This window comes from Octopus sinensis, linkage group LG3, assembly GCF_006345805.1.
Source record: "Octopus sinensis linkage group LG3, ASM634580v1, whole genome shotgun sequence".
NCBI classification, from domain to species: Eukaryota; Metazoa; Mollusca; class Cephalopoda; order Octopoda; family Octopodidae; genus Octopus; species Octopus sinensis.
In genome coordinates, this window is record NC_042999.1 from 78318207 (window position 1) to 78334058 (window position 15852).

Consider the following 15852-nt stretch of genomic DNA (forward strand, 5'->3'; position numbering starts at 1 on the left):
TTTCAGGCCTTGTGCCTATAGTAGAAAGGATTGTGTGTGTGTGTGTGTGTGTGTGTATATATATATATATATATATATATATAATATATATATATAGGGTCATCCCATAAATAATGCAGTTTTTTCAGTTGCATGAAGAGGATGGGATAAACTACCTGCATCAACTTGCTATAAAAGCAGATAGTAATTTTACTTTTTACTTATTCTTACATATGTAGAAAATCGGTGTGTGTTTGTTTGTGACCTTGTTTTCTGTAACAGCCAGAGCAATCTTCTTCTGTCTCACCTTGGCAAGGGGCAGGTTGATCAATGATGTCTTTCCTGTGCCTCCAGGAGCATCTAAGAAGACCCCCACCAGTGATATTATCCACAGATGTAAGAACTTGCCAGCATACCTCATTTTCATCCCATACCAGAATTGGTTCCTTTTCATTGACAATTGCTTGCAAACTTTCCATGTATGATGCTTCCCTGATTATCTCTTGTGCTAATCTGTGTTGAACATCTCTGACAGGTACTGGAAGACCATAGATTTCAAGTTTGTTTCCACCCAGTAACTGAACCTTGTCTCCTATTAATCTTAATGCCTCATTGAAGATGTCATCATTCAACATGACATCACTGTCACACTGATTTTGAATTCTTTGAAGAATGTCTTCAGAAAGCTCCTCCTTGTTTTATACCAAAGTTGATTTGGATTTGACAATCCACAGTTCACCAGCAAGATGGAGAAGAGTTTCTCAGCTGCATAGGTAACTTGTACATTTGTGCCTGTCAGAGTGGCATCTCAGTGTGCATCATCTTCCAGAAGACCTCTGAGATAGCAAGCCTGGTGATATGTTTGACATACTGTTATCAACGGTACATAAGGGTGTAATTGATGTGGGTCCCTTGACATGGTGTAATTAAGCCTTAGATAGTAGGACTCTAAGTAGTTTTTGAGAACTGTTCCCCACTCGAGGGTGTTTAGGAACAAGTCGTCCATATTTGTTTTATTTTCTCCATTTTATGTATCCATAGAATTCTACCACACACACACACACACACACACAAACATGTAATTAAAAAAATTCAAACGGGGACTTATTCCATTCAGTATCATGTTTATCATAGAGATTGTATAACAAATTATACTTTACACTTCTATATTTAGCTGTGCAGGTATATTCCTTATTTTTGCTTCTGGTGTCTTCTGCCTTTCTATTAGAAACGTTTACCTGGGAATTTACTTAAAGTGAAAAAAATCATATGCAACAGATAAGTCATCTTAACATATTTCTGTGTACCAGACCTTTAGATGTTATTTTTAGCATAACAAGTTATCTGGTGAGGGCTTCAATTGCCTTCATCGCCTATTTGTTGCTTCAGTAAAAATCTACAGATGCACAAAATGAAACAAATATGGATGGCTTGTTCCGAAACACCCCCGAGTAGGGAACACTTCTCAAAAATAACCCCCAATTGTTTTCCCACAAAATTCCTGTCCTTGGAATGTACATAGCCTGAGGTATATTTTTAGATAATTTCATTAAAAAATCTCCATTGTCTTGAAAGTTAAGATGAATTGAAGCGGACTCCAGTGAATTTTCAAAAAAAAAACCACCCCTCCTAAAACACTCCCGCCCAAAAAAAATTGTATATCCGAAATCTACATGATATAACACATATTCGTAGAAAGTTTCATTAAAAAATATGCATTTTTCTGAAAGTTATGATCATTGAAAATGTGTGTGGGGAAGAAATCTGTAGTTATGCCGACAAATTTGACACTTTCCTTCTAGGCATGGTTATATATGTATACAGAAATACATGAGTGCAGAAGATAAACAATGAAAATAACAAGTATGGTACAGGTTGAAGTGAAATTTGTCAGTCAGTGAACCAAAGAGCCAGTATCAAAGGAACCAGCAAGAAACTGTCAACAACAGAAAAGCACAAAGCCATAGGGATTGAATTGAAATTTATGAAGATACTTCTGTCAGTAAATTATGAAATTACTTACATCAGTAATTGTGAACTTCTTTCTGTCAGTAATTTGTTGTTGTTTGTTTGTAAACAGCGATTGAAAACTTCAACTTACAGTGAAAACAATAACATGGAAGTTAAACAATGGAGTGTGAAAATTGAAAGTGGAAAGAATAGTGTCTGAAAAATGAAAGTGCAAACAAGAGATATAGAGAGATGTGTTACAGAGATAGTTAGAGGGATATATACATAAAGAGAGATGTTATATCACTGATGCTAGAAAACTGGAAGTAAATATTTTAAAAACTTTCAAAGACGTGAATGTAATATAGAAAGCAATATTTTTTAGTTTTAATAATTGTTAATAAAAAAATCAAATGAACAGCCTATTATTTGTCCGAGGTCAAATTCTTCATGCATCACAAGTATGAAAAGTAAATACGCATACATCTCTATCTTGTATATTAATTAAAAAAATCAAATGAACAGCTTATTATTTGTCTGAGGTCAAATTATTCATGCATCACAAGTATGAAAAGTAAATACGCATACATCTCTATTTTATATATTATTAGATTAGATTAGATTAGATAATTACATACATAATACACACTAATTTTGTCACATGTCTTTCTCAGACAACTATTTACATACCTTGTATGTGGGAACACTTGCAGTTATTAAAATTCATCATTTAAAAATCATATCTTCAAAAAGGTAGTTTTTATTGCTTTACACTTAAATTTAATAATATTTATAAAATATGCAGGTTTTATGATCTATGAACTGAAGTGTTCATTTTTAACAGATCTCTCTCTCTCTCTCTCTCTTTGCATCTACTTTTTACTCAGATACATAGAGTCTATTCAGGTTTAGTCCTAGATTAATGTTTAAAAACATTTAAACTGCAGAACAGAGGTGAAAGTTTAGCATTTCTCATATAGTAGATGAAATTTACTACATCTAAACAGCCATATTTTGCTTTTTGTAGCATTAGCTAAATTTACATTACTTATCTTAGCATAAGCTCACATTACAACAGTCCTCCAGTCTTTCCCACTTAATTTACTAACATAACACACAATGCAAGTGACATATTCACATACTTGAAATATGTAAAAAGAAGAAAAATTTTCACACTGAAACAAATAGATTTTTGTGAGGAATAAAACCCATCCCATTTTATTACATAACTCATCCCATTTTATTGCATTTGTAGGTGACCTAATATTAACCAATTACTGAAGGAAAACAAGGAAATTTTCCGCCATGTATGTAATCAGTATCTGAATGTATGTTGCACTGTTAACTATTACAGCCAACTAACTGAAAAATTGTTCTTGCTAAGCACCTTTGTGTGTAACTGATAATTTTCATAGCCTACTTTTAATGTAACTAATTCAGTTTTACACATAACCTTGCACTTGTCAAACATATAGAGACAACTTGCTAAAAAGGCAAAATTGTCTCAGAAGATTCAATTTATTTCATCAATGATTGTTAACATTAATAATCCTGTCTATTATTGGCACAAGGCCTAAAACTTTGGGGAGGGAGCTAGTCAGTTACATTGCTTCTGAAGGAATGAAAGGCAAAGTTGACTTCAGCAGCATTTGAACCCAGAATATAAAGACAGATGAAATGTCACTAAACATTTTATCCAACATGCTAACAATTCTGCCGGCTTTCCACCTTATTGTTAACATTAATAGCCCTTCCTATTATAGGCACATGGACTGAAATTTTGGAGAGGGGTTAGCCAATTACATCAACTCCAGCATTATTTATATATATATATATATATATATATATATATATATATTATATATATATATATTGATGATGATATTACATATAACTATCATGTCCAACTTGACTATTTTATGAAGAAATAAGTGTTAGGTATGTCAACATATATCTTTTCTATCTTTTATCTTTCACTTGTTTCAGTCATTAGACCAGTGCTTCTCAACTGGGGTTACCTGGAACCCTTGGGTTCTACAAAAGGTTCCTAGGGGTTCTGCAAGAAAGAGTGAGATAAACTAATGCTAATTTCATGATCATAATATTATTATACATGCATATTATGTGTGCATATACATACATTATATATAATTACATATATATATATATATATATATATACAGGCATACCTCAACCTACATTGTTAATTGGTTCCAGTAGACACACTTAAGTTAAAAATGACTGAAGTCAAATTAACTTGTTTCTGGGCTAAACCAACAATTGCCTCCCAACATAATGGTCACATGTTCTTTGAAGACCTTGTAGCCTGGAATAGTTTTCTCCTCCTTGGAAATGAATGAACGGTCTGGCAATTTTTTCCAATACAATCCAGTTTCATCTATGTTAAAAATTTGTTTGGGAAAAAAACCGTTTTCTTCAATGATTTTCTTTAATGCATTAAGAAATTCCGCTGCTGCTTGTTCTAAGTTCCAAAACAAGCAAAATGGAAAAAATTTAAAAACTAGGATGCTATCAGAGTAAATTTAATTTATTTATTTTATAATATGCCTTTTGTAAACAATTAATTATAAGTTTCCAATGAGCCAATCTTGACATTTCTAATAATATTGATAAGAGTACCTGTGTAGTTCAGAGGGAATAAATGTAAAGGTGTTTTTCCTCAAACATGCACATCTTTCACTAATATACTTATACCCAGGTAGATATATCTACAGGTGTGGCTGTGTGGTAAGATGTTTGCTTCTCAACCATATGGTTCCAGTTCCCAGGCCACCCAAAACCTGGTGAGTGGATTTGGTAGACAGAAAATGAAAGAAGCCCATTGTGTGTATATCATCATCATTATCATTGTTTAGCCTCCATTGTCCATGCTGGCATGGGTTGGATTGTTTGACCCGGGCTCGGAAGCTGGAAAGCTGCATCAGATTCCAGTCTGATTTGGCATGGTTTCTATGGCTGGATGCCATCCCTAATGCCAGCCCAGACTAAAATCCTCTTCAACTGAGTGGGACTAAAGTAGAAAGGGAAGCAGGTGTATGCTGTGAGATGATGAGTTAAACTGAGACAGAAAGGGCCCCGAAAAGAACAGGTTTCTGTAGGGGAACTACACAATCACTCACATTATAGAAAGTGAGTGTGGTTAAGAAAGAATTAAAATGAGATAGAGAGAGAAGGGAAAAGCTGAAGAAACACAGAGAGAGAGAGAGAGAGAGAGAGAGAGAGAATAAAGTGAAACTGAAAGTAAAAGAAAAAGAAAAAGTCTGATGCCATGAACAGACATTTCTGTACTTTAAATTAACACTTTTACTGTACTACCACTCCATTATAACTATCAATTTTTCACCATCTCTTTTCTTGAGTCCTTCTCATTTTTCCACAGAGGTTTTTGGATTCCTGATTTTTTCTTCAAGTATTATTTTGGGGCTGAATTTGAATGTGTGTACAAATTTTGGAAGAGATTTTTAGTGGGTGTCCATTTATAGTGTCATCAATTTAGTGAGAATGGTCACTAATTTATAGTATGAAAGTATTCATGGAAAAGCCCTGTGAGTGAGCTTTTGAGAAGCATACATAATGGAATATCAGAAGGCATTTTTATACAAAACATTTTAATCTATTAAAAGATAATGAGAGCTGACAAGTAGTAAGAGTGTAGCCTGAGTGTGTGTGCATGAGTCAGGGAAAACTTTATATCTTATGATTGAAATACAGATTCAGTTGGAAGTCATTTTAAGCTAATAGGAATTGAGCTAGTGTAAACAAAAATATACCAGTCATAATATGACCAGAGTAGTGAGCTGATGTCATCCAGAATTTCATGGATTGAAGTTGGTATAAATGAAATAGGCTATTCATGATGTGATCAGTGTTGGAGGGCAAGTATAATTCATAACTAGTGACAAGAAGCTCATGTGAAAAACTGTTCATGATGAAGAAACAATGTTGCTGGTCTACCATCTTTCCATTAACAGAGAGTTGCCTTTGGTATTAATATACTCCCAGTCCAGATTGGCTGGATGCGATAACTAAAATAGCTTTCCTGACTTGCTACAGATTTATTGAGAAACATTTCAAGGCAAACAAACATTGACATTTAAAGAGTTGAGATTTTATGTGTATGGTGCAGTTTAATTCAAACTCTAATGGTTTGCAAGGACATGTATTGATTTAAGGGATGAATTATTAGGGGTTTCCCATTGAATTTTACAGATCCATAAGAAAACGACACTATTCACTTTTGCCCACCCACTTCCCCTACTTGCTATCACCTTTAGTAATATACACAATGTTGCAGATGATATCACTGCTCATTCCTCCTTAATCTTTTGCATCTTAAACATTTCATCCCAAATCTACATTGACACCACGAACAATCTTCAAAAACTTTTTCTAACAGGGTCATGTGAATCTTGTCTCCTTCACCAGCACTGATAATCACTACATATTATCATAGTCATGTCCCTTGATATGAACAGCATGCAGTTAGAATCTTCAAAATTACTACAAATGCTATGTAGAATCATAACTTAAGGTCTCTCCTGGAGAATGTATATTTTTCATATAGCTAAAATTATCTTGTAAAAACTGATCTTCTACTTCAGCACCAAGTACTTGTAGTCTCCACACAGATCTGATGAAACCTACAATAGAATACCATTTTCATATTTGTGATAGTGCTGCTACTTACACAGACAACTTAAACCACAACTGAAGAAAGTCTATCTGATTAGCATGAAGTCATCCTCCAATATACTTCAATCTTGGCTCCACAGATGCACTGTCAACTTTGCCTTTTATACCTTTATTTCAGAGGCCTCTGTTCCTAGTAGCTGGATGAAATCATATCACCTTCATCATTCCTGCTGTGCCCAATTTTATCCCCATACATTAGTTACAACACTAATTCATTCTTCCCTAGAACATTAGCTGGAATTTCATTCCTGCAATTGTTGACTTATCACTGTTCAAGAGGAACATTAATTGCATGAGTCTTGCTAATTTCTGAGAGTTTATAAATGCTATAGACAGAGAATCTTCCTTCTGATCCAATCTACTATGTTAACAAATTATAATTTTGCAGTTCTGCCAAATTGTAACACAGGATATGAATGGCTGATCTCTTGACTAGGTGTGTAGTCTCCATTGGGCTAACTTCTATATATTAATGATATCAATATGAAACTGATTATTCAGACATCTGGTAAACAGGATCTTATCAGCATATTATCTCTCATGCTTGTTTTTCATGGAAAGAAACAAAACATAAATAGAATTCTTTTGCAACTAGCAAGTAATGGAACATACACTTATCATGCCACAAGACAGTCCACTCACACTCCTGTCTCATACTGATTGTTGAAGTGTTTATCTGGTGTCAATATCTTTTCTGTCTTTTGTAGCAACAACCATAGACTATTGTCAATGGTAAGAATATTTTGCATTTAAAAATCTCAATAGAATTTGTTCTTTCCATCAACTCAGCCAAATCCTCACACAGGTGACTACTGAAAATCAGAAATCATTTTTACCATTACAATTAGTGACCTCAAGAAGAGACATGCACTGCAGCCTAAAACTTTCAACAACACTGCTGAAATGCTTGTACATGACCCTGTCAAGAATGCTATGCAGCTTATCAACACACTAAACAGGTTCACAAACACTGCCAATATATCTTAGCAAGTATATTTTTCCATTCATCATAGCTTTGTCCAAATTACCAACATTCCTGTTGTGGATACATTGGTGATCCAATCACAAACACGTTATGCTGTTTCTCGGCACATCAAGCATTTTCAGCTACATCACAAAGATGCCAGTATGCTACCTGCAACATCATCAATACCCATTAATGTGACCAATAAATTCTTTGTCTTGTTTTCTTTATTGTTCATCTTCAAAAAAAAAAAAGGACTTCGTCAGTATTGACTCACCACGAGTCTCAAACATCAATACATTCTTCCACTGATACCTCCACATCCATCCTAGTGACAATGATTTTTCTTTGGATCTTTCCTTTTCCTATGTTTCTGACAAAGAGCTCTGCTCGAAATGTTAAACCCTCCTTCTTTCCTGAGTGTCCAATAACACTATACTTGTTCCACGTCCTTGTGTTGTGTTTTCATGTTTGGATTAACTATATATATATATATATATATAAAATGTTCTCAAATACCTTGCTATGCAGATTTCTGCACCTCAAGCTCATACAAAACAGTACTACAATGTGCATGGAAAATGTTTTCTGTCAGTACTCCAGTCTTTTCAGCTAGATCATCTGCTTGCTATCTATGCAATTTCGGCAACATCCTCAGTCCTGCATTCACCTTTTCTAATGTATATTCCAGTACACACTTCAGATCTGCACCTATTCTCATTTTGTTCAATTCACCAATAATGGTCATTTCATTGGCAGGAATATTTGACAGTTTCAAAACACCAAGGAACTGATACCAGATTGCTAAGGTTCAACAACCAGAATTTAGGTTAGAAATCAATGATGTGAGTGCATGATAAACCAATCAGGTCTTTGGCAGAATGCAATGTATGAACATGAATGTTATTCACTCAACTATTGATGATGATATTAAAAAACTGACCACTCAGACAATAGACAATATGATAAATAGTATCTTATTAGAAAGTTGATTATTTTTCATGGACAAAAACAAACTATAAACAGAATTCTTTTGCCACCGGAAAGTAGTGAGTTATACACTAGTCATGCTGCCAGACAGTCCACTCACAGTCCTGTCTCATATTGACTATTTAACTGTGCATCTGGTGTCAATATTGTTTCCGTCCTTGGTAGCAATGACAAACTGCAGTTGTCAAATGTAAAATTAAAACTATTTTCACTTTTAAAATCTCAATGGAATTTGTGTTCTTTGCATCAACATCAACTTAGCCAAATCAATACACTAGTGACTACCAAAATTAGTTTTATCATTACATATGTAACATCACAATCAACTGGTGTTCTGTTTAAAAGTTAATCTTATTCTCAACATTCTAACATATTTCACAACCAAAACCTATCCTATCAATATATGGTGTTTTTTGAGGTTGCAAGGGGTGACAGATAGGTGGATAAATTACTTTGAAGTACTTATGTATCCTAAGTTCCTTGTTCAAATCTTGCTGATATCAAACTTCACCTTTCATCCTGGGGTAAAAAAAAAAAAAGTCAACTTCTCTTTTTGCAAAATTTGCAGGCTCCTGTTAAATTTCGAACTCATTTCTTTTTTTATAAATAAATATACCACTGTAATTTGTAAGAATTTTAGTTCATCTTATTTTTAAATTTATTTATCTTCTACATTTACAAAATGTTTCAATATGTTCAGTTTCCAGTTTATCAGATTATATAATTTATTACAGACAAGCTTTCTTCAAATCTTATATTGCTTTTAAGTTTTACAAGAAATTGGGCAACGTTGCTGAGAGGTAAAGTAGGACATTTGAAAGATGATTTACAACGACATGAAATATGTTGTAGAAAATCTCACTGACACTGTCCCAGGTTGGGATAGGATGTAAAAATAAATTAAAAAAAAAAAAAAGGACTTCGTCAGTATTGACTCACCACGAGTCTCAAACATCAATACATTCTTCCACTGATACCTCCACATCCATCCTAGTGACAATGATTTTTCTTTGGATCTTTCCTTTTCCTATGTTTCTGACAAAGAGCTCTGCTCGAAATGTTAAACCCTCCTTCTTTCCTGAGTGTCCAATAACACTATACTTGTTCCACGTCCTTGTGTTGTGTTTTCATGTTTGGATTAACTATATATATATATATATATAAAATGTTCTCAAATACCTTGCTATGCAGATTTCTGCACCTCAAGCTCATACAAAACAGTACTACAATGTGCATGGAAAATGTTTTCTGTCAGTACTCCAGTCTTTTCAGCTAGATCATCTGCTTGCTATCTATGCAATTTCGGCAACATCCTCAGTCCTGCATTCACCTTTTCTAATGTATATTCCAGTACACACTTCAGATCTGCACCTATTCTCATTTTGTTCAATTCACCAATAATGGTCATTTCATTGGCAGGAATATTTGACAGTTTCAAAACACCAAGGAACTGATACCAGATTGCTAAGGTTCAACAACCAGAATTTAGGTTAGAAATCAATGATGTGAGTGCATGATAAACCAATCAGGTCTTTGGCAGAATGCAATGTATGAACATGAATGTTATTCACTCAACTATTGATGATGATATTAAAAAACTGACCACTCAGACAATAGACAATATGATAAATAGTATCTTATTAGAAAGTTGATTATTTTTCATGGACAAAAACAAACTATAAACAGAATTCTTTTGCCACCGGAAAGTAGTGAGTTATACACTAGTCATGCTGCCAGACAGTCCACTCACAGTCCTGTCTCATATTGACTATTTAACTGTGCATCTGGTGTCAATATTGTTTCCGTCCTTGGTAGCAATGACAAACTGCAGTTGTCAAATGTAAAATTAAAACTATTTTCACTTTTAAAATCTCAATGGAATTTGTGTTCTTTGCATCAACATCAACTTAGCCAAATCAATACACTAGTGACTACCAAAATTAGTTTTATCATTACATATGTAACATCACAATCAACTGGTGTTCTGTTTAAAAGTTAATCTTATTCTCAACATTCTAACATATTTCACAACCAAAACCTATCCTATCAATATATGGTGTTTTTTGAGGTTGCAAGGGGTGACAGATAGGTGGATAAATTACTTTGAAGTACTTATGTATCCTAAGTTCCTTGTTCAAATCTTGCTGATATCAAACTTCACCTTTCATCCTGGGGTAAAAAAAAAAAAAGTCAACTTCTCTTTTTGCAAAATTTGCAGGCTCCTGTTAAATTTCGAACTCATTTCTTTTTTTATAAATAAATATACCACTGTAATTTGTAAGAATTTTAGTTCATCTTATTTTTAAATTTATTTATCTTCTACATTTACAAAATGTTTCAATATGTTCAGTTTCCAGTTTATCAGATTATATAATTTATTACAGACAAGCTTTCTTCAAATCTTATATTGCTTTTAAGTTTTACAAGAAATTGGGCAACGTTGCTGAGAGGTAAAGTAGGACATTTGAAAGATGATTTACAACGACATGAAATATGTTGTAGAAAATCTCACTGACACTGTCCCAGGTTGGGATAGGATGTAAAAATAAATTAAAAAAAAATAAAAAAGGAAGGGGGCAGGATTTCGAGTTTTTTTTTTTATGGAATGGGATTGTTCAATTCAGTAATTCAATCCAATTCAATGGATTCACATAAAGCTTATTCACAATAAACACCAGCTGGACTTTTATAATATCATTATTTCCCTTGCTTTATAGCCACTGTCTAACAGCAGTCTTCTATAATAGCAATATTATGTTAATATATATACCCGTCATCAACACGTGTGTGTGTATGTGAGAGAGAGAGAAAGAAAGAGAGTATATGTGTGTGAGTGCAGGCATGGCTGTGTAGTTAAAAAGTTTACTTTGCAATCAATAATCAAGACATCTCAGAATGAATGCCACTGTGTGGTATCTTGGATAAATGTTGTTTATCACAGCTTTGAGTTGACCCAGGTCTTGTGAATAAAATTAGGTAAACAGAAACTGTGGAAAATCATCAATTATATTGTACATGTAGTTCAAAAGGCCAGCCTTCCAACCCTGTCACACACACTGTGTCATATTGATTCTGCCTGAGGATTACATTAATGGTACATGTGACTGTGAAATACTCAACCACTTACACTATAATTCAATGAATAGGCAGATCAGTTGATCAAACAACTGGGAAACTCATTGTCGAAATAGACGGAGATTCATTTACTTTATGTATGTATAATACACACACATATATGCCAACATAAACATATAGTAATCAAAAAGCAACCGTGTACTTAGGAATTATTTGTATATTAACAATATCAACTTTTAATTAAAATTTCTATTTTACCAATCATTTGCTTGAACACATTTCCTAATGTGTTGCTTTGCATTTGTAAAAATTTTATTCAGTGTTTCTGGACAATAATTATTTCATAGTGCACAATTACTTTTGATCACTTGTGTGTGTATGTAACTATGTACATTGGAGTGTATTGTGGTAGGAAAAAAAAACCTTTTTACATAATAATAGTTAGAATGTTTGTCTGACCAATTCTGAATTTTTCCCTTTTTTAAAAATGTCTCAAACACATTTTTGTATTTTTATTTGCTCCTGAAACCATAAAGACACAATAGTGTGTGTGTGTGTATATATATATATATATATATATATATATATATATATATATATATATAAACCAAGGGTTTAGAATATTGCAGCTTTATAACATAAGATTATTTTGTTTGAGACTTTTTGAAGATTCAGAAAATAAACTTGGTCAACAAAACAAACATATGTTTAACTAAAAATTAAACATAATATTATATATATATATGAATGTATGTGTAACTTTAAACAACTCCAGGAGTGAAGTAGAAATTTTTAAAGATTGCATGTGTATTATATGTGTCTGTTTATCTGTCTGTGAGTGTATGTATACACATATATATATATATATACTCACATACATATGCATGCACAAAGTGAAAAGTATGTAACTATACAGGCATTACAAGGAAAAAATAGTGGAAGAATCACATGGGAACTGAACCCAAGTGCACTAACTTTATGCTACTGGGTAATGTTAATTGGCAACACGTGTAAGTTTATATGGTGAAATATATAAAAAAAGGGCCTGGACATGTTTGAATGACTAGCAGCATAAAGTTAATACATTCTGGGTATTAAGTAAAGATCCTTCATAAATTTGTGTAATTTACTTAGGGTTATATATAGCTGGATTTAGCTGAACATCTCAAGAGAGAGAAAAGGATAAATTTTCATACTGCGGTTTCAGGTTGAAATGTCAGTTTTCATTTATTCACAATTTTGGCCACAAGTTTCTTTCTTTTTTTTTAATAAATTTTGTTTGTTAAATCTGAAATATCCAGACTGTAAAAACCAGTGTTAAAATCTGGATATTCCAACAGTCAAATTGTTGTTTTTACTCGATGATCCAAATTTCTCACAGATATCAATACATTTGCGTGTGAGTTTCTGTGTGCTATTTCGATGATTCAAGATCCCATCAAATGTATCTGGAGAAGGGATCAGGAATGATCTTTCCCCAAAACTAAAATGTTTTTTACTTCTCCATTTCAGTTTGTTGTTTTAAATCTATATGCATGTCTGCACGTGCAATATATGTACATAAGCACATGAGTGCACAAATGTAAATACAATGTGTATGTGTTATATATATATATACATATATATAAATATATATAATGTATATGCATACATACAATGTATATGCATATATATATATACATATAATGTATATTGCATATATATATATATATATATACATACAATGTATATTGCATATATATATATATATACATACACATACAATGTATATTGCATATATATATATATACATACACATATTATATATATATATATATATATATATACAAATAGAGTATATATATATAATGTATATACATATATACACACACATATATACATATATGGGTGTGTGTGTGTATATATATATATGTATAAACACCTACATACAGACAGATATACATATATATTTTTCTCGTGTGAAATCAATTTCATTTATTTATTTATTCATTTATTTATTTATCCCCTTTTCTTCTTCATTCTTTGCATTGTTAACAGAATTTCCTTTGAAGTTCTAAGTCTGCTTTGGTTCCAAGAGGAAGAAAAGTGGATAAAATAAATGCAAAAACCATGATTTTGTTTTAGCAATTGGCTGATTGTTAAGAGGTTGAAGAAAGTCCCTGTGTTTCATAATATTGATCAATTACGTTGCATACATAACCAGCTACATCCACTTCTTCCTCTTCATAACGACGGATAAAGGGATGATCCTGAAGAGACAAATAGAAAAAGAAAAAATAGTAATTTTTGACATAGACACACAAAGTCACACATTTCGTAGGGAAGAAACAATCAATAAAAGTTGACCTCCATATTTGATTGGTCTTTTCTTTTATCAATCTCCAGAAGGATGAACAACAGAGCTGACCTCAATAGGATTAAGAAAGTGAAAAGATGTAATGAAATATCAAAAGCATTTTGTCCGATGCAGTGATGCTTTAGCAATCTTGCTAATCATGCCACATTAGCATAATAAACAAATAGAATAAGTGAAAAACAAAGTAGAAAATATGGACATAAAAAACAAATTGGAAGATAGTTTTAATGAAGAGATTGTCAGTAGCCATGACATTGGTGATTTTATCCTATGAATTAATAAGGCCATAAAGTACTGGTGATGGCTTGGATAACTGTAATTCTTTAATGAGAGCTATGGATGAATGAATTTGCTGGATATCAGACAATTTGTAAAGAATTCAGAAGTTGGTGTCTAGTTAATGGTATTGTGTAGTGTTCAGGGCCAACATAATTATCAGTCAAGTTCATCCATGTATGTAGGAGCCAAAGGTGAAAAGAAAGAATGCTGTAAGTTAGTAGATATGAGTTGAGCTGTTTCTGTCCATTACAGTAAAAAAGAAGAGTTCTTACATTGGCTGTGGTTACTGTTTAGGACCAAGTTATCTCTAACTGAGCTCATGTATAACTGATTTTAAGATATTCCTCATGTGACCATTTTTCAGAATCATTGTCTCTAGGACATCGTTACTCAATGTGTCCTTCTTTTATTTGAAGATAATAGGGTGTAATTGAAGAAAGATTTGGTTGCTTTTTTCAGCAAATTAAGTGACTGCATAAAGTTGATTTCACTGGTTCACATTCCACATGTCAACAAAGCTGATCATCCATCGGTGAACAAACTCAGATTGCAAAAGTCAAGTAACTGACTCAGTTTGTGAACAGTATAATGACTACTTGATAATTGAGAGAGAAGATGTTTAAGACCCCAGAAGAAAGATTCTAATTTTGATGCCAAGATATAAACTATTGAATCTTTGATTTACAAATGGATGTCAATTTGGCCAGCAACAATTCTTAATAGATGTAAAAGGATCAAAAAGGTTTTAAGTTAGTTTCATTATAAAGGAATATAACAGACTACCCTATAAACACTGCAAACAATAAAGATTAATGAGGTTTGTTTTGTAAATCTATATTTGACTACATTTTGGTGATTAATGTTTTATGATCACTTGATGTGTATGTGTGTGTGTAAGATGTTGCTTTGAGTGGTACTAGTTCATATAACCCAGGATAACCTGTTACATGGCTGGGCTGATGGCGACTAAACAGGCATCCTTCCTCCACCATCACATTAACCTGGAGAGGAAAGTTCCTATAAACCCAGCAGAACAAAAACAAGGCCTGTCAAATAGGTGGAAGAACCTAGCATAGGGTCAATGATGATCTAGCAATAGTCTGTGGGGAGTGGGGGATACAGAACCAGTTGAGTCAATGAATGAGCATGCTGTAAGACCAGTTTGGAAGTAATGGACTCCTAGTTCTTGCAAGAAGATCTGTTTAGGAGAAGGATAGATTAGGATCTATAACTGCAGAACAGGGGTGGGGTAATGTTTCTGTACTTTTCTGCATTCTTATGAGTCTGAGAAGACAAAGGCTAGGAGAGTACACCCTGAGAGTAAAATAAGCTGTGGTTGTTAAGTTAGGTCAGTTTTCAACAGACTGGATTTCTGGCAGCCTGTTGTAGTTGGGAGAAACAACTGATCACATTGGATTAACCATGCTATGGGACCTATCACCTTCACAACAAATATAATGAGACTAAACAATATACAATCTAACTGTAACTATAAAGCTTCATTGTGCTGATATCTTCTGCAATGAGGACCATGGATCTTTGATTA

General features: G+C 33.1%; 1 protein-coding gene and 1 long non-coding RNA gene across 6 annotated transcripts in view; one reads left to right on the forward strand and one right to left on the reverse strand.

Moving 5' to 3' along the window:
- Positions 1–1069: 1069 nt before the first annotated feature.
- Positions 1070–7097, forward strand: LOC118762494. The gene is made up of 4 exons (XR_004998251.1): positions 1070–1234; positions 5173–5178; positions 5926–5934; positions 7087–7097. It is a non-coding gene; the product is annotated as an uncharacterized LOC118762494 (long non-coding RNA).
- Positions 7098–13561: 6464 nt separating this feature from the next.
- LOC115209743 (dual specificity mitogen-activated protein kinase kinase 4) overlaps positions 13562–15852 on the reverse strand; it is an 88719-nt gene continuing 86428 nt past the window's right edge. For all 5 annotated transcript variants that reach the window (XM_029778253.2, XM_029778250.2, XM_036501106.1 and 2 more), the window contains exon 12: positions 13562–13920. In XM_029778253.2, the coding sequence (XP_029634113.1) occupies positions 13810–13920 (111 nt within the window). In that variant the 3' untranslated portion in view covers positions 13562–13809. The remainder of the gene's footprint in view (positions 13921–15852) is intronic.